Source organism: Falco punctatus (assembly GCF_963210335.1).
Source record: "Falco punctatus genome assembly, chromosome: 7".
NCBI lineage: Eukaryota > Metazoa > Chordata > Aves > Falconiformes > Falconidae > Falco > Falco punctatus.
Window position 1 is genome coordinate 60,310,217 of NC_137587.1, and position 19,033 is coordinate 60,329,249.

A 19,033-nucleotide genomic window follows, 5' to 3' on the forward strand; every position below is an offset into this window, starting at 1 on the left:
TAGTATTATAGCTGTAACATGTTTTATTACAACCAGTATATTATTAATAAAGTTGTTATTTATAATTCTGCACTTTGTAACAGCTGTTTCTGAATGCTGAAATAAGAATCATGCATATTTTGTGCACATCTTAGTTTATCCCAGATAGCTTGCTCTGTTAACTGGCAGTACAATCATGTACTTTTCATATGCACTGAGTATCTTGCTATGCTAGCCAAATGGCTGCAAGTAATGAAATCCTTTTTTTCTTTGTAATGTTGGCAGTAGTGTAATTCCTCCTCTTACAAAGTTTCAGATGACTTGGTGGTAACAGAGCTTGGATTCTTCCTCTTGATGATAGCTGTGATGGGCCCATCAGGTAATGCCTTGATTATATTCCATGCTTCAAAACGAGTGAGTCCTTGCATGGCAGTTGTGTGCACTTGTAATAGCTCATCACCAGGCTGAACAAGGCCGCTTTGTTCTAACGCAGTCCCTGGAGAAAGAAAATGAATTTCCTTTAATTCTGCAGGTGGAGGAGCCTTTAATATATCTTTCACTTAGTATCACCAGCACGTTTGGTATAAACCACCTGGTCTCAGCAGGCAACAAATTACTGGCACTGTACAGAATAATGCTCCATTTACAAAAAATACCATTTTCATGTCTATAAATCAGCAGTTGGTTATGAACTGCTCAAGTTTGCGTCAGCTAAGAACCTGCCATGTACATATTTAAGTGTATTTACCTCTAAATATCCTATTGATGATGATGGGTTTATCTCCATGAATAGAGCCCTTCCCTCCTTCCAGACTGAATCCTAAACCGGCAGGTGTTTTTTCAAGACTTACAGTGCAGATTGTATCTTCAGTTGCTGGAAAAAAATGGAAGGTTAGCAGATGGGCACTGCATAGCCTGAAGAGCTAAAACATCTGCCACAAAAAATGAACTTCTGTTTTGTTTGCAAAGGCACCATAAACTGCCAAATGAAAGAGAAAACTATAGCCTTTAATTCCTCTTTTTGTCATTGTAAGGCCCTCTGGGGTGCTGGGGAGAGAAAGCTGTGCTGGAATTCATAGCAGAATGGAAATACAAAGATGAAAGCTGGTGACATTTACTAGAATTACAAAAATTGTTCAGTGAACAAAATTTAAGCTAAACATACTTGACTTGATGTTTGTTTAGAAATTGTTATCAACTACAAAGCTGCTAATGTTTATCGCGGTATGTAAATGAAGCTACAGATGTCCAGATCATACTTTAGAAAAAAGCCACAAAAATATCTTAAGAAAGGTTCTGCAAAAATCTGACCTTGCTATGTTTCAGATGTAGCCACCTGCTATATCAAACAATAGCACATTGTTTGTTCAAACCAAAATTCTCTTTCACAGAGAAAAAGCCTTATAAACTGGAATCTAATACTATTAAGGAATTGATGTTCACAGAGTTGTTATTACAGCTTCAATTAGTTGTGTTACTACAATAATAACCCTTGTATGTTTACAGAAATTCTTACAGAGGATCACACGGGTTTTTTCAGAGGGTTGTTTTATTTTAGTCATGCATTAATTCTTTCCTTTTCCAACAAAGTTATGCCAAATGTCTATTTCAGGAATATTCTCTTAAGCATGCTGTCTTTAATCATGGCGCACAGATTTACACAGCCAATGCTGAGCTACTTTATGAACACCTGGACTTCACTTCATGAGTAAACACTTAGCAAATGGGGGCTGCAAGGTAATGCCACTGAACTTACCAGACTCTTGGGAGGCATCACTTGTTACTGAAGATGTACTAGAGCTGATTGAAACACTTAGATTTTTTTCCCCATCTGTAGCTTTTCTAGTGACAACAACAGCTTGTCTGGGTTGTCGAGCCTGTCGCATGATTGCTGAGGCATCGTTGTGAGTTGCACCTTTAAGAGACTTTCCATTAATGGATAGTACTTCATCTCCTTTCTGAATAGTTCCTTCCTGAGATGCTAGTCCATTGGGAAACACTTTGTGAACCTATTGAAGAGCGCAGTCACCACACACACACACAAAAAAAAAAAAAAAAGAGGGAAAATAAAAGGACAAATCATTAAATCACTCAATTAATACTCTTCACCATGTGCATTTTCCGTTCTTTGCCAGGAACAAGTTGCTTCTAGCACTTTTCAGGACTGAGGGCTGAACAGATTTTTACAGAGAAGTTCTCCTGTGCACAGCCCTGCTCAAGCAGCTAGGCAATCCGTTTAGCCCTGGAATCAGATGGCCAAAACCTTATGGCCTGTGGTATATACCTTGTGTTTGCTACTTCCCAACCCTCTCTGCTCTGCTAGTGGGAGGAAGGAGTAAAGAGAGTCTCCAGCTTCGAGACTCCTTACGTGTCTACCTGCTCGTGTCTACGTGCTCGCCTCATTCCTCCTGACCACCCTGCATGTCAGTTAGGTGTTGGTTACTTCCCCCTGAGGGCTGTGTGTTGTTCTGCCATGGCTTTCAGAGCTGTTGGGGAGTATAGCACCCAAGGAGACAGCACACCACTGCCAGTCACCTGGAGAGGGCAGCTCTCTGCAGAATCGTCCTGTTTTCACCCATTAAGACCATTCTTCTGACTATCAGTACAGCTGCCTACTTTGATTATGCCAAAAGCCAACTGTTGTAGTGGAAAACCAGTAAATTACATGTTTTTAGATAGAGTAGTTGGTTTTGGAGTATTTTTTTAAGACGCTACTTACTGTTATCACTTTGTTTTCTAGGTCAATACCCCCTGCCAGGCTGAATCCAAGCCCGGTATCTTCTTCTTTATGCAAAATTGTAACGTGAATATCATCAAATTCCTAGGCAAAGAAAGAAATAGGAGTCAAGAACTTCCCAATATATATGCCAAGATGATTGGAAAATCAGCATGTTGGGTTTTTTTGCCCTTTGTGCATTTTATAATGAAACTTCGTGGCGTAAGCATAATACTGAGACACATTTAGTATTTGGTTTTGATTAAATTTACCTACCAGTTACCTGTTTTGTAAAATGCTGTTCTGTGTCTGAAATTGTTCTGGATTGGTAAACCGTCTATCAGTTAGTTTTGGACCATAAATTGAGTAATATTAAAGAGTATATGTACTGTAGAAACAGGAAATACTGTTTAATCATGTTAGAGGACCTTTTCATTAAAAAAGTGGCAAAAGAATGTCCTGTTGAGGGCAACGTTGCAACACAGCTTATACTGCTAATCAGACCAAAAATATCGACATGGGATAGTGACAACAAACACAAATTGATACCAGACTTGGCTTTCATAAATTCTGCTTGTCAAACTGCTTTTTTGATTGCAACATACTAGCAAAGTTTGATGTCTGTAAGAATTTGTCTTTGACATGAGAATGTGTCTACCGGGTGTTCTGATAGGCAGACGTGAATTCACTACCCACGCTCCGTGCTGTACAGACCCAAACCAGGGAGATGTGCCACTGCAGTTAGCTAAGAGAAAAAAACTACATTAGCTTAGGCTCATTGGTGCAGGTGATGCTGCTTTTGCACAGCTTGGAGTGTCTTAACACAGCAAGTGCATAGCTGCCAGCAGAAGCTGAACCATTTTCAGTGCAGAGCTCTGGATGCTATCTGTCTTCTTTGAGCATGAGCTGTCTTTGAAAGTCTTTACAGTTCTGGAATACACACATTTAAACCTTGATTTTTACTTATTTTGAGCTTTATCACAATTCTATATGAATCCAGTAAAACTAAAGGTCCCAACAATGAGGCATTGTCACAGACTGGCAACCCAAATAAAAAGAAAGGCCTCCAAAATATCAGTGTCTACTTTTCCATATGCCAACCTTATTGGCTGAATAACTGTTACCCCGTTAGTTAAATGGATATTTCTCTTGCTTAGTTATCTTTGAAGACTTCTTCAAGAATTTTGATCAAAAGAGCTAAACGTTACTACTGGTACATATTGAGACGACTGATGTCTTTATTATAATATCAAGTTGCAAAGATTAACTAGGTGCATTCACTCTACAGCTTTCTGAAGTCATGCAGAAAAAGAAAATGCAGCTTTTACCTTTAAAGTTTCTTCATCTAGTGATTTGACTTCCTCTATAAGCTTTGCTAACTCCTCAGGGGAGAGCAGAGAGATGACGGACTGCCCTGACACACCGGATGTTTGAGGTGAGCCGTGTTCCTGTTCCTCTTTCTCGTTGTCTGCTAGGCTCACAGTATATTCTCTCAACTCGGAGAGGCTGTCCCATTGTGACAAGAATAAAAAAGAAACATTGAGTTATGAAAGAACATACCTACAAAAGTATAGCACAGACAATTTTGGAGCAGTCATCTTTTGATCTTATTAGCATTTAATTGAGGTGGGATCTCCTATAATAAGTATTACAAATACAGGATCCATCACATAAAAGAATAAGAATAATCTCTTGGCTGCAGGCAAAAATGTATTTAAATTTTCTTTATCATGGAAATGTTAAAAATATTACTCCTTAAGTAGGAGAAAGTTTGAAATATACATGTGCTTATATAATACAAATTAAAAAGAAGTCTGTTGTGTGAGTCATTTAGCTTTTGTGCTCTAAAAAGTTCTTAACTTAGTCTGTGGTATACTATTGTGTACTACTACCTTTAAATGTTAATCTGTCAGCAGATCAGCACAGATGCTCACCAATGCTGATCTGTAAATCTGATTTTTAAATATGGTATCTTACTTTAGCGAAAACCCAGTATCCAGGTGGTGACTCTCAATTGCAGGTGTGAGAGAAGTCCCATCCTCCTCCACAGAGGACTGAGACAGCGTGTCCAGGGTTTCCCATGCATTGTTTCCAGAAGAAGCTGGAGACTGAGGAAGGCAAAGCAAAGATTTCATTAAAGCAGATGACACGTGGCTACTGATGGAATAGATTTTGCTGCACTTTTCATTGTATGCCTTCATCATCTCACAAGACTGGGTATCAGTAAGTGGGAAGCTTCGTGATCTTAGGCTGTGTGCTTTTGCTGCTGATACAAGATGGGAAGTTGCAATGTCTTCTGTAGTTAAGAGACACGAGGAATTTTCAGTGTTGGCATTCTTGCTTTTCTCTGAACTAGCCTCCAGGACCTTCCTGGGAGAGGAGGATCTGTCTAGGCTCTTTGTACCCGTGACCACATGTGACAGGTGCTGGCTAGTTTCACAATGTTGGAGATAGGCTTGGTCTAAATGGGCTGGAGCCGCTTCTGACCCCGTTGCAGTGGGAGGGTGTTCTTTCTGGACTGATGGTTTCAGGCTAAACCTTCGATGTATTTTTTCAGGTGACTGTGGAGCACTCAAAGATTCAAATGAGCTTATTCTTTGTTTTATTGATGATCCCCTAGGAGAGATACGGGATAAGCTGGATTGCAGTTCTCTGCTGGAAATGCTGTTGAGGTCAGGAGGACTTTGATCTGCCTGTGGTTTTAGATCTGAACTTGCTTTCCTCAATCCTTTCAGACTTTGGCGAAACCAGGCTGGCTTAGGTGCAACAGGAGGACCCTTTTTCACACTGTCATTTTCATCTGATTTTAGCGCTTTTGAACTGACTGTTTCTGATTCTGATCTCTTCAGAACTGTCTCTGAGCTGCTTCGATTTTCATTCTCCTTCTTTGTGTCGATGCCAGCTTGCAAATCTAAGTGGACGTTGTCTTCACTCATGGTAGGATTAAATAAGCTTTTTATGCAGTCAGAAATTTTAACCCAAGGGTCTTCTGTTGTTGTATCAAGACTATAATCTACCCGTGCTTGTCTTTTAAGTATAGGCCTTTGTACCAATGAAAGTGGATTCCCTGTATTGGAGAAACATTGATTATAAGCAAGTCTCCTACTTCTCCATCATCCCTTATACATGCGTTGTTATTAACTCATTAAATTTGAATTCCATTCAACCTTCCAATATGTATTTTTTTAAGTTTCTGAAAAGTTTAAACTTGTTTAAAATTCATGACTCTTGATCTGTCAAACCCTGACACTGAAATTAACTGAAAACCAAGGCTCTTCTGTGCTTATATACAAGATTCCTTTTCTAAAGGACCTGCAACTTTTAAAGGTAACCTGAATTTCTTGGGTGCTGATGTCATGATACAGGCTATAACAGTTAAAATGGCTAAAATTACAATGTTGTTTGTAGCCTATTGAAAAAGCTGGTGTTACAGTAAATTCTTTAAAAAATATTTTTTCTTTCATAACTTTATAAGTATATCCGGCTCTAAAAAGACTCTCCCATTAAGATCTTTGATTAATATTTATGCTTTCTTAAATTTTTCAGGAGTTTCCAGTTGTATTTTTCTAGTAAGTGAAAAGTTAATTCTAATGTAGGAATATTTTTTACATTACAGATTGATTAAGCATTTTAGTATTAGACATGGTAGCGCTGAATGGCAGCAGACCTTTGTGCACAGTTGCACAGTTACTGTTATCTGCTTTAGTGTAAATAAAAAAAAAAATTTAAGGCTTTTTTTAATTATCTGAGCCAGGTGTTACAGAATTACAGAGAGAGGTTGTAAGAGACCTCTTGAGATTTTCTAGTTCCCTTAACATTAAGTTTCCTTAATTCTAACTAGCACAACAAAATATTAACTTATCATCAGTGGTTTGTACCATTGTAATACTCCAGCCTTGAAACTATAAAAATGTTCTTTAGAAATGCTAAAACTAACCTTTAATATCAATTTTTCAATATAAATAAACAGTTTCATCTGAAAAAATACAGCAATAGTATACCTGTCCATAAACACATTTTTACAATAAATCATCTGTTATGCTGCTTTTAATATAGTTTCCCTTTTTTCAAAGATTAATCAATAATTTGAAATTTCACCTGTTCACCCCGAAACTTACGGATATGTGTTGAAGTCTATGTTGAAAGAAAAAGATAAAGTCAGCTCATACCCATTTTGGAATCCAAACTAAATGCTACATTTAGCTGCAAAGAAAAGTTCATGGAATTAAACATACCTAAGTTTGCTTTTCTTTCTTGATCTCTGTCCAGTGGAACAGCAGTTATGTGTTCAGTATCATGTGCTGTAGGAGAAGTGGTAAAGACACTGTGGGTTACATCAGTTTGATGTCCCTCTAGCATTGGTTCTTCAGCTTCCTTCTGAACAAACAGGAAATAGAAGTATGTCAGAATGTAATTACACAAACCACTCTATATATGAATCTGAAAAAAAACACCCTTATTTTCATTTAGTTTTAATCTGATAAGATATATTGAATAGAAATCAAGCTTTCACTTCTGCTTGGCATGTAATCCTCATTGGATTTAATTTATTCTATATTTCAAGAGTGCTGGCATGATATTTTATGGTTACACTTGTAAACAGACTATGAAAAAATTCAATTAACATCTCAAAAAATTAGTAATGAACTTTATAATAGGCAGTCTTTGAGTTTATTATAATTTTCAATTTTTGTAAAATTAGCCATTCAGTAGACTTTTGCAAACTAGTCAAGCACATTTCCTCTAGCTTCATATGAAACACTTTTTTCTTCTGAAGCCTTTTGACCTTAAGCACAAGCTGGGCAAGCTAAATTGTTAGTGTGGTTTCAGAGCTCTCCCTTTTTTTTTTTTTGGTTGGAAACATAGGGTGAGAGAATTAGTTTGAAGTTGCAGTAAATGCCACTTTCAACATCATTAACACCTGTTCTGGAATTACTTGCTTCCCTTGTAAGCAATGATACCAAGTTACATCTGCTCTGCTGTGACACTGGAAGTGCTTTCTGCTATGTAGTTAAGCTTCAGGATTACTAATAGGAACCAAAACCAAACAGGACAGAGAGTGAAGGTCTGGAAAAATGAGATTGTCCTGAAAAAATGAGTAATTTAACAATTTCTTAGCTTTTCTGTAATGGGGTCATGTTTGTTATACAACTTTCTTATTCTAGGAGAACCTTCCTCCATTCTCCATCCCGTTTACTAGGGTCCTTCTAGAAAGTTGCCCTGGTGTTCTATTGCTGTTAGATATGGGCATCAGACATTCAGTAAGTGGAGTAGACAATTTGGTAGCACTATGAAGATACATTTTGATTTTACTCTTTACTGATGGCAGTTATACTTACCGTCTAACTGATGTGATTTAAAGCACAGTCGAAAATAATCAGTTAAGCATTCTTCATTATGAAAAAGCGACCTTACAGTCCACAGAACCCCCACATAAAACTGTGGTATGCAGGCCTCAAACTGACTAATGCAACATGTTTGGGGAATAAAGGTTAAAAAAAAATTAAAAAGCAGTAATAAAACCTTCTCTTAATGATCTGAAATACATTCTGGCAAGAAACCCTCTCTCTTGGGGGCTTGAAGGAGCTATCACCCCAAGATATAAGACTGTTTTACTGGAGGAAGTTGTTTTCATTAACAGAGCTTGACTTTTTGTAGACTTTATTTGTTTTGAATTTTAGGGTTTTTTCTCCTTATAACTTAAAAAAACTGAAGAATAGTAAGTTGCATGCAGTGGTAAGTACAAGTACTTACTGCCCTGAATTTTACTTCTGAAAGTTGATTTTCTAGTAGCTGTTGATGAATGTTTCTACTGCTGTCTTCTGAGGGGATGGTAAAAGAATGACCTTACATGAGGTGCTGAATTGAAAATTTCTTGGGTATTAGCATTATATGTGGACTTCAGTCTGAGCTGTATCATTTTATCTCTGCAGCTTGGGAGCTGGTTTGGGGGTTTTGCACTGCATTGAGATCAGTTCATTTCTACTGGCGTTATTACTAAACCTAGGGGAAAGAGGTTTCATTTTTAAACAAACCACAACTTTATTTCAACATGCAGATCTCACAATCCCTCACACTCATGCAAATGTGAAACACTTTCTGTTTTATTTTATATAAAAGAGGGAACTGAAATTTGGTAAGGTACAAATATACACTCAATTTTCAAATACTGAGGTTCATCAACAAATATATGTGCCAAACAATTTAAATTAGTTTATTTAGTACCTCCTAGTCTCAAGAAATGTCTATGAGCCTAAGATTACCTTCTGTATATAACGTTAGTGCTTTCTTCCCATGAAAAACCACTACTGAAACAAAGAAATTGTTTCACGACTTCTCTACTTCATGAATGATTTGGCTCTGTGAGTGTTGAGGTTAGGACGAACCATACCAGTCTGACTTCAGAGGCTGTACAAACCCATCCAGTCCCAGCCCAGAGCACATTGCTGTCCTGGTCTCTACGGAACCAGAAAGTGCTCGATACCACCAGTGGCACGTGTTCATGAGCAAGGACAGTGAGGGACTCAAATTCATTCTTGCTGCTGTTCTCACTGAGGTTTTAACTCAGATTCCTGGTATGGAAGAAAATTTCCTTCAGATGCTTCTCTGCCTTCTGACCTTAGTTTGAACATCGTGCTATTTTCAAAACAGAAGAGCCTCATCCCTCTCCCCCAGTCCTTCTATACACACTTTTTCTTTCATCCCTGCCCTTCTTCCTGACATCATACTAAGTCACTTCGCCTTCCTCCTTCCCCTGCCTCACCAATAGGCAAACACAAGACAAATTTTGCAAATTTTGCTTTACCTGAACACTTGCAGAAGGTGATACAGCCACTTCCGATACAAGCTTTCCTTTTCTGTCTGTGTTACACTGGTCATTACATGTGCAGTCCTGTTTAAAATATTTCCTTGGTGGAGGTTTGGGCTTTGATGATTTAGGTTTCCTAACGAGGATCTCTGATGATTTCTTAGTGTTTTGCAAGGATCGACCTCCCTCGCTACAAGTAGGAGGGGAATTTCTCTCTGAATTATTACCAGACAATGAGTACAGCAGGCCAGGTTGTCTGGTAATTGGTACATCAATGCTATGTACTCTTGCTTTCAAGTCAGTCAGTTGGTATGCAGCACCGTTACTACATGAGGACCTAGGGTTGTAGCTGCTGTCACTGATGGAGCGGGTCATTAGCTTCTGTGTCCTGCGGTTGCAATGAGCAGCATTCCTTTCAATATGTTTTTCACACGGGTGTCTTCCATGCCAACTGGTTTCCAGTTTTCTAACACCTGTGTCAGGAACATGTTCAAAATGTCTGTTCAGATATATTCAAAGGGCTGGCTTCTGAGAATCAGGTGATTAAATTTGCAGCTAAATGCCATCATCAGTTGATGCAAAGATATAATTTTTGCACTAAAGGCTTGTTGATCAAAAAGTCAACAGTTACATTCTTGGACAGCAAAATGATGTTACACTTTCCCTATACCTATCTATCTATCTATATACTCTCAGCAGTACAGTTTTGTTGATGGTGATTCCATTACCTTTGGTTCTTTAGAAGAAATGAGGACACTTAAAGGGCGTATCATTGCAATATGTTACTGTGGAAGGGTGTCATATCTAAACTGGGCAAATAGCTCTAAGCATGACTGCATATGGTCTTCTTTATGAGGAGATCAACAAGCGGTCCCCAGGACATCACGTACATTGTGTCATAGTCCTGTCACCTACTGACAGCTGTGAAAAGCTTTAAGCAGGGGTTATGAATTGGAAAGGGTGAGCAACACTGAGAGGAAGTTTGCAGAAAATTTTTTCTGATGATCAGACAGATGCTGTCTTTTCTCATCCCTCTGATAATGTATCTTAGGAGGCACGTTAGGAGCATTGCCCTGTAAGGCTTTCTCCTCTTTCTTTCTGCCTTGGGTTACTTAACTGTTACCAAGGATTTTAATAAAGCATGTACTGATTCTATAGATCTTCAAGTCAAAATTACCATGTCTCAGTGAATGCACTTATTCCTTTACCTTCAGTAGTCCATTGGTGTCTCTCCTTTCCAAATCTGTTGTTTTCTACAGCTTGTGCAACAGCTTCTTTTAGTTGTTGCTCAGACACCTATGAAATACCATGGCATTATACTGTCATGAGATTGCTGTGGAGTGATGAGTAACATTTAAAAATTTTTCCTTTCACAAAGATTTCAGTCCTCTAATGGAAATGAATATACCTAGTTATATCACATATCAGTTAATTTTAAAGCTAAGTGCACACCATAATATTTGTATATGTTCCAGTATAAGGTGAAGTACATCAATGGATATGCTGCTTATATTGGTTGTTTAGATTAAATGGGATCTTTCAAAGATAAATATTCTTTTGCATATTTCACTAGAAGTGGAGTTCTGGATTTACCAGTATGAGATAATTTAATATCAGACTTTCATTATAATTTATACAACAATTTAAACTTGATAATCATGTATATGGTATTTGGTGTTAAGTGTTTTGTAGAAAAACCTTGCAAGAATAATATGCTTTACTTTAACATTAATTTAATTATAAATAGCGGCTGGGCAAGACCTACATTTTAATTACTGAAAGATGGGTGTATAAACATTTCTTTCTTTTTGCAGGGGTATGTTCCCTCTTTCAAATTATTTTCTTATTATTGGGATTTTTTTCTTGCATTAGAAATATTTTTTGGTTTATTTCTGTGGTTTCCTTGCTCACAGCACAGAAACTCATGCAAGACTGATCTGCAAATCTTACATGATTATATTTAAGATAGTGCATGTCTCGCATTTGTGTGCAGCAATGCTTATAAAGAGATCAGCACCTTTGTTATCAACATTTTCTCACCTGTTTTAAGTTAGCACCTGTTTCCTCACTTAGACATAGTTCTCAATATGTGCTTTATTGAAAGTCAGAAAGAATACAAAGTGTACTACCTGCGGTTCAGGGTGTCTGCTAATAATAATCTGCACTGCACCAGGATCACAATGGCTTAGCACAGCATAAACTTCATTAAGAGTTGTATTTTGTACTGAAGCTTCATTAATTTCAATAATTTCATCTCCACACCTACAGAGATATTAAAAAAAAAAAGTGAGGATGTAAACAAAACAGATTTTCTCCCAACCTTGTCTCACCCATGTGAAAATATACAAAAAGCAGATTCACGTGGTTGATCTCTAATTTGATCACAGATTATGTGGCTATGTCTCTGTTCCTGTTACAGAAAATGGAATGGGAACAAGTTGGACATCAAGGGTTTTTTTGATCTAACTGCCTTGTTGCATGCAACCTTTGAGTTTTCTTAATGTTCAGCTATGCACACTTTGTGGCTCTGATCTTTCTGTTGTATGCAGCTCAGCTGCTGCTTCCACCTACATCTTTCCTTCCTTTCAAGTTAACCCTTCACTTTTCACATCTTTATGGTCTGCTAGTGTTATTTAAGTTCAGAAAGGACATTATGTTTCTGTTACATGTGACTAACTTGTTAATAGAAAAATTCTGATGACAAACTATAGTAATCCTGCTAGACTGAATCTTTTTAGTTGAAGTCCAAATTTGGCCCACATGGAAACTCAGACTGTCTTTCTCTGTTCTACTGCAAATACATACTTTAAGAGACTGACTGAAGGCACTGATTCGTATAATACAGTTTTTCAAATAGTTAAGACCACAGTTCTTTCAGCTAAAGTCTTAGGCATGTGGAGAGGAGCGTTACAGAGGACCTAAAGTTAAATCAAAAAGACTTCATTGAAAATCCTGTATTCTGTTAAATTCTAAATATGTTCAACACTACTAATTGGTCATAAATCTTACAAGGTGAATTTCTACACTGCCGCTAAAGCTTATTTCAGTAAATCTGTATTTCTATTGGGCAAGAAGGGATAGAATTAGAGGAGATTGTATCAGGAAAAGCTAGGGTTCAAACGAGCCAGATTATGCCATATGTTTGGGTTTTTCCAGATACTTTCTCATCTGTAAATCTTCTCCAGGAAGAATACTATAAGCTTGTCTAAGAACTTCAAAACTAGTCCAGCCTGGACAAGAGACAATAATTTCACCAGGTTGCTGTATATCTGAAAATCCCACATACCCTAAATACACATGCTCATACCCTCAAATAGTGCATATGCTTTAAATCCAAAACTCCCAGAAGGCACTATGATTTCCTACCCAAACAGGTCAAAAATAAACCTATAAAATGGAACAATGAAAAGCTTGTGACATAAGACACTTTCTCATCCTACCTGAGTCTCCCATCCATATGTGCTACTGAGCCTGGCGAGAGTGTGTGAATAAATATCCCTGAAATACACTGGAAGTAAGGGATGCTACATAACCCGATTCCAAGGCCAACACCTGGCTCTGAAAGAATTAATAGTAATAAAAAAAGACATAAGAAATTGTCAAAAGAAACCATTGGAGAGACCTTTTTAAAAACTGTCTTCGATTTATTATTTTTTTTTCTATACAAACCAGAACCAGTCTTGTGTTCACAAGCACTTCATATTCAATATTAGCTGCAGTTCTTACTGGTTTGGTTTTTCTTTTTTTTCTTTCTATTTCTCCCCCACCGCACGATTAAAGTGAGTGCACATGAATATTGCCTCTGGGGTTCCCAGATCTGGTTTAAAATTCACTACTGGTGTGTCAGAGACACAATGCAATGCAGGTTTATTTTGCAAACTTATCTGTCATTACAGAAGAATTCAAATGACTTTACAAGGAGACAGAATTAAAAAAAAAAAAAAAAAAAAGAAAAGAAGAACAAAAATTAAGTGGGGGAGTGGGGAACCAAACAAAAATTAAGGATGTGTGGCTATTGTTTGCTATATCATGTTAATCCCCTTTCTGTTTTATATATTACAGTTTAAGATCTTTGTGAGTTTACCCTTTTTTGCTCTGGACAATCACTCTGATGTCAGATCCCATACTGTGTGCTTGGTAAGTCATACTGTTACCTCATCGAGACTGCTTTGTTTGTTGTTTTGATATTGCCATATTTTAAAGTTTATTTCATTCTGCAAGTGGTTGTTTATAAATAGAAGATGATGACAGTTGGAGGTGAAAGAAGCACAGGATATAAATATGTATTTTATTTGGGTTTAAGCTTTTCAAGAATTAACTGCCTGCATAATTATGGGTAAGAATTGCATAATCTGCTTAATAATTGGTAGTTGTTGCCAAGAGGTTTACTTTTTCACATGGAGGATATGAATGTAATGCTTGAGTGAAAATGAACGATTGGCTCTTGAGGACAGATGGCCCTCAAAATCCTGCTGTTGATAGGTAGTTGTTAGCACTGACAGGCACCAAGATCTGATTTTGTGTATTAAAAAAACTGAGTTCAGGAAAAGAATCAGGTTAGTGAGGAAAGACATTCAGAGAGCAAATGAACAGTGTTTTGTCAATCAGTGATTTGTTTCCCAGTGCTCAGTTAATTTTAGCATTTACCTTTGTTTAGGGTAACTTCCATTATGACCCTGTCATTGGGCTTTGTAGCATTTAATGAGAATGTTGCACTTTCTGAACTGAAAGAGCTGTTTTCTTTAGTTATGCATGTACTAGAGTTCAGTGACTGACACAAGTGGGGTGACAGACAGCTGGAAGCAGAATGAGGCGTGCTGAAGCTTGTCCTGACTGTAAGTGTCAGAAGACCCTTTTTGGCCTGTTAAAAAGAAAAGAAAAGGAATAAATGAATGATTGAATGGGCTGAGTTCACACCCATGTTGTGTGTAAAGACAGATACTGATTTGGAAGGAGAGTACGTAACCTTGAATTTTTGTAAAGCATCGTAATGTGTTAATCCGTGCATGGATTCTCCATTCAGTTCCAGGATTTCATCACCTGTTTTCAAAGAGAAAAATTGTACTATATTACTATTACTATATCATGCAGTAAGTTATATGATACATACACGTACTCAAAAGGACTCTTGCAAATGCAGTAATGGATGCAGTTGTAAAAGTCAGTTATGGTTCATTTCACCTTCACTTTAATCTGCCTTCAGGTATCATTCTTTGGAAATGAGAAAAGGGAGAGGGGGATTTCCCACCTTCTTGTAGCCTTCCGTCAGCAGCAGCAGCTCCACCAGGAAAGATGGTTTTGACATAGATGCCTATAGGTCCATAAATGCTGTCTTTCCCTCCAACAATACTGAAGCCCAAACCCTAATTTATGGAAGAAAAATGGTGTGACAGCCCATGTTCAGGTCTCATAATGGTTCATGTACAGTTTCTTCTGGACAGTGTAGTCAACAGAGTAGTATAATCCATGAAAAAAGTCAGCCATGTGCCAGTAGCAAAAGTAAATGAAAATTTCAGCAGAATACCCTCATGATTTGCTTTTTGGTTTTTGCAACCAATTCATTCACTATTATAAACACATAGGAAGGTGTCTAAATTATTCTTTTTGTGTCTGTTCTTGAATCAATAAGCAACCTTGAAAGATAAATTTAGATGTTCTTCTCCTTAATTTCTTTTCCCATATATGAGTTTGATAAAAAAACACCATATAAGATCTTGATAGTACTACTAATTTCAGACACACAGACAGAGGTCTCATGGAGATAGCTTTCTCTCACCCTCTACCAAACAGAGTTAATGTGTGTTGTAAGTTTAAACACCACCAGTAGACCTTCATAGGTAGATAACTTCTCATCTACTTATTCTTTGCCCATCCTCCCCTTTTGTAAAGTCAAACATCACCTGCTGCACTTAGAAAGATGTTACAAGACTGAATTTCAGCTCTCAAGCCATGTAACATCCCTCAAATGAAAAGTGAAATTACTGTGCTGATGGCATCCTCGTAGGCTCCCAAAATATAGAGAACAAATCATTATTTTGTAAATGATGGCAATGGTCATACTTCATGGAATTATATCTGAGAGTCATCTCACAGGTTAAATAGTTATAAATGAAGTATTAAATATTTTAACTGAGAAGGTTATTAACAAACAAATTCAGAACCTTATTCATCAAGTTCAAAAGCTATGTGTTTAAATTCATAGTTTCTGTCTTCTCTTTTTAAGCATCTTCAGTGACATTACTTTTGTAGATACGACTATCTTCTGTCTTTCTCCAGACTTTGCTGTGGATTTTGCAAATGTTTGGTTTTTATTGAGGTCTTGTGTGTTCCTGGTAGCTTTCATTTTCCTTCCTAACAAACCTGTTTTTATGTTCAAAACTGACTTGAAGGAAGCTCTAAGGTCACTGTGCTAGTGCAACTTACGGATGATACACAGTCTATGATTTCTAGCCTATCTCCAGCTGCCCAGAAGGGTAGCAATGGATGTCAGTGTTGGTGTTGCTAGCTTGATGTGGTTGTGTTTTTAGAACCTGAAGACTGCTTTAGCAAAGATACTTCAGAAGGTTAAGAAGCAAGTGAACAAAAACTAATCACTTCTGGCAAAGCCTGGATGTGAATTGGCAACCCAGAAGTAGCAACCTTAATACCTGAAGTCACATCTCTGCACTTTACAGATTGCATTTGTGAAATGAAGTAAAACTCTCTGGTAAATCAACAGAGGCAATCTTACCTTCCCTTGTCCTTTCATTAATACGATGTTTGAGATGACTGAAGCCTGTGAGCCACAGGATGTGTGCACTAGTTGTGCTGTACTTAGTGATCTAGATGGCCTTGAAATTGCCTGTGAACATTAAAAAAATATATAACATTTTAATGCAGGACCAGAAATTCTTGGACATACATTAAGACAACTTGTTTATTTCAAATTTTCTTCCTTATGACTGATGGTACTAAAGTTGTTTTTTTGAAAAAATCAATTCTCTCTAATTTTCAGAAGCCACTTGTTATTCAGACAATCACTGCTCACTGAAATTGTCCCACAGTGACTAAACTAAAACTGAACTAGAATGTTGGCCCTTGAAGTAGTGCCATGGTGTAGATATATTTCTGCTCTCACTTGATTCTCCATGCCAAAATCCCATTTGTGGCCATTAGGGTTCCTAAACAAATATCATATTTGCCTCTAAGAACTGAACTAAGGAACAAAGAAATTCTAACTCCTTCCTTCACCTTGTGACTAAGTAATATTGTGACAAATAGAACCTGTTTTCAGCATTTCCCCCAAAATATGAATTAGTGCTCAAAAATGTTCTTCAGACTGTGAACTACCCTGCGCTGCCTCTCTTAAGCCACATCATAGGCTTCTTTCTACAGCTGAGAGACATGAAGCACATCCCTTTTGCTTCATAACCAAGGTAAGCAATTTCTCAGTGCTCTTCCTCTCTCCGTTCCACAGACAGTGGATTTCTTAACTCCAGTCCCTGAGATTGGACTAATTTTAATGAACCTTTAATTAAATATTTAATAAAAGCCTCCTACCTGAACACAGAATTGGGTATTACAAACTAATTTAAGTACTAGCAAAAGTCATTACCTAAAGCTAACTATGCATGAGGTTCACCAGGGCCAGAGTTAATTGCACTCATTACAAGCCCAAGAGAGTTCAACGCATTTTTTTTTAATGCAGCAAAGTGAAACCAACAGGTGTTGAAGCATGTGAAACATCAGCCAAAATTTCAGCTTCTGTATGTGCAAGAAAATAAGTCTCAGGTTTGACATGAAAACAAGATTATTTTTCAACATGGGACTGGGAACGTGATTAAGAGGGAAACGTCTGTGCCATACCAAAAGCCTCCTCTCCAAAAAGTATACCTCTGCCAGATGAGGGTGATTGCTCATTCCGTTGCTTCTGAATCTGAAATTGGAAGCTTTCAGGTTTCTTTTGCTTCTGTGTGAGAGGGTGTATGTTGTATTTCTACGTGTGGCGGGTGATTATACCCAAACCCAGGATGCCACTGAAGATCCTCTACCAACAGGCAGCGTCTGCCATGCAGGGACCTTCAAGCAGGAGGCAGCCCAGCAAATCCCCGAGGGTCGGTCTGTCTGCACTGGTGTTGTTTGGTGGGGTTTGTGCTGCAGTTTGCCACCTCCACACCCTGTTACAGCCCTAGGTTGGGCTGTGGTGCCCTGACGTGAGGGGCTGGCCGGGAAAAGGCAGGGGAGGAGCAGTGAGTCCCTCAGGCAGGGCAAGGAGTGGCAGCTGAGTGTGAGGAGCTTCACCTCATCTCCTCACTGCAGGCTTCAGCCACGGGACTTTCAGCCATAAACACCCACACCTTCTCCACCCTGCCCAGCCTCCACTCCCCCAGCCACTGGTGAATTGCTGGCATCCATCTGGAAAGTAAGAGGCCATCAGTCTCTAGCCTACACTAATGAGTTCTTTAAATATGTCTGCTTCACTGTGGGGCAGAAAGCGGGACGCCTCGTGCAGCCAGGGGCAGCCACTACCAGCCCTGAGGTGAGTCCAGACCTGCCTGTGGCCATGGCTGAGCCAGCGGAGGTGACTTGGGAGGCTCACGGCAGTGGGGCCCAGAGCTCAGGCCAGGGTTTTATCAGCCATGTCTACAGAGTGTCTCCAGGGCCAGCGGCAAGAGATGCCCGGGAAGAGCCTCCCCAACGGTGAGCTCTGAGGAGGTGCGAAGCACACAGCAGGATTTCTGCACACCATAAAAACTGCTGGGGCAATGGGAGGGAGAAGCTGCTGAAGAAATGGGGTGATGCTGGCACAGAGCTTTTCCCGCTCTCCAGCTCGAGGAGGCAGTGTCGCCTTCCCTGGCAGGGCCTGCAAGGAAAGGTAGCTGTTGGCGGGAAAGTGACTGCCAGGGTCATTGAGAGATTCTTACTGGGGACAGTTTTGTCTGTTTTTCAGATGAGTTCCCGTAGCACTTACTGGGGCTTTCCCTCCGGAGCAGTCCAGCTGCTGGGAAAGAGATTTGCGGCTGGTGTGGAGCGTGTGGGGCTGGCGGTCTCTGAAGGGCACGGCTCTCCCCGGCGCAGCGCAGTCCATCTCCCCGATCCAGTACGGGTTGACACCTGTCAGTTGTGGGGACGGAGGCTGGGTTATTTCTCAAGTGTTGAACGTTTCTGCACATTCGTTTTATCAGGTAAATGTTACTTAGAAATTTCTTTTTCCTGCTGTAAATCTCTCTGTGGAGGGAGTGATCTTTTCAGTCCTCACTTTGGGGATACCCGTCAGTGTTAAATATAGTAAAAAGCAAACTTTCTTTCCCAAAAGAGCATTGGCCTACTTAGAATACACTTTAAAAAAACGTAAAATTGAATGCTTATGCACAAAACATCTGACTGTAGGGTATTGTGAATATAAAAGCTGATGCTTTTATGCATCAGAAATTCTTAGCTCAGGATCCCAGACTAACTTGGGACAACAGCTGCAGTTTCTTTCAACAGTGCAGTATCATCGCATGATGATGTGCTGTGCTGTGCACTCCCTGAGCATTACAAAAGAAAAA

At 38.8% G+C, this 19,033-nt stretch overlaps 1 protein-coding gene across 2 annotated transcripts in view; it reads right to left on the reverse strand.

Moving 5' to 3' along the window:
* Window positions 1–19,033, reverse strand: part of IL16 (interleukin 16) — a 46,854-nt gene continuing 27,821 nt past the window's right edge. For both annotated transcript variants that reach the window (XM_080395341.1, XM_080395340.1), the window contains 16 exons: window positions 18,454–18,596; window positions 16,234–16,344; window positions 14,752–14,866; window positions 14,470–14,543; window positions 14,151–14,364; window positions 12,944–13,061; window positions 11,633–11,765; window positions 10,712–10,799; window positions 9,501–9,976; window positions 6,931–7,072; window positions 4,673–5,762; window positions 4,024–4,201; window positions 2,699–2,800; window positions 1,736–1,988; window positions 728–853; window positions 1–475 (listed from right to left, as the gene is read on the reverse strand). In XM_080395341.1, coding sequence (XP_080251467.1) covers window positions 282–475; window positions 728–853; window positions 1,736–1,988; window positions 2,699–2,800; window positions 4,024–4,201; window positions 4,673–5,762; window positions 6,931–7,072; window positions 9,501–9,976; window positions 10,712–10,799; window positions 11,633–11,765; window positions 12,944–13,061; window positions 14,151–14,364; window positions 14,470–14,543; window positions 14,752–14,866; window positions 16,234–16,344; window positions 18,454–18,596 — 3,557 coding nt within the window. In that variant the 3' untranslated portion in view covers window positions 1–281. The remainder of the gene's footprint in view (window positions 476–727; window positions 854–1,735; window positions 1,989–2,698; window positions 2,801–4,023; window positions 4,202–4,672; window positions 5,763–6,930; window positions 7,073–9,500; window positions 9,977–10,711; window positions 10,800–11,632; window positions 11,766–12,943; window positions 13,062–14,150; window positions 14,365–14,469; window positions 14,544–14,751; window positions 14,867–16,233; window positions 16,345–18,453; window positions 18,597–19,033) is intronic.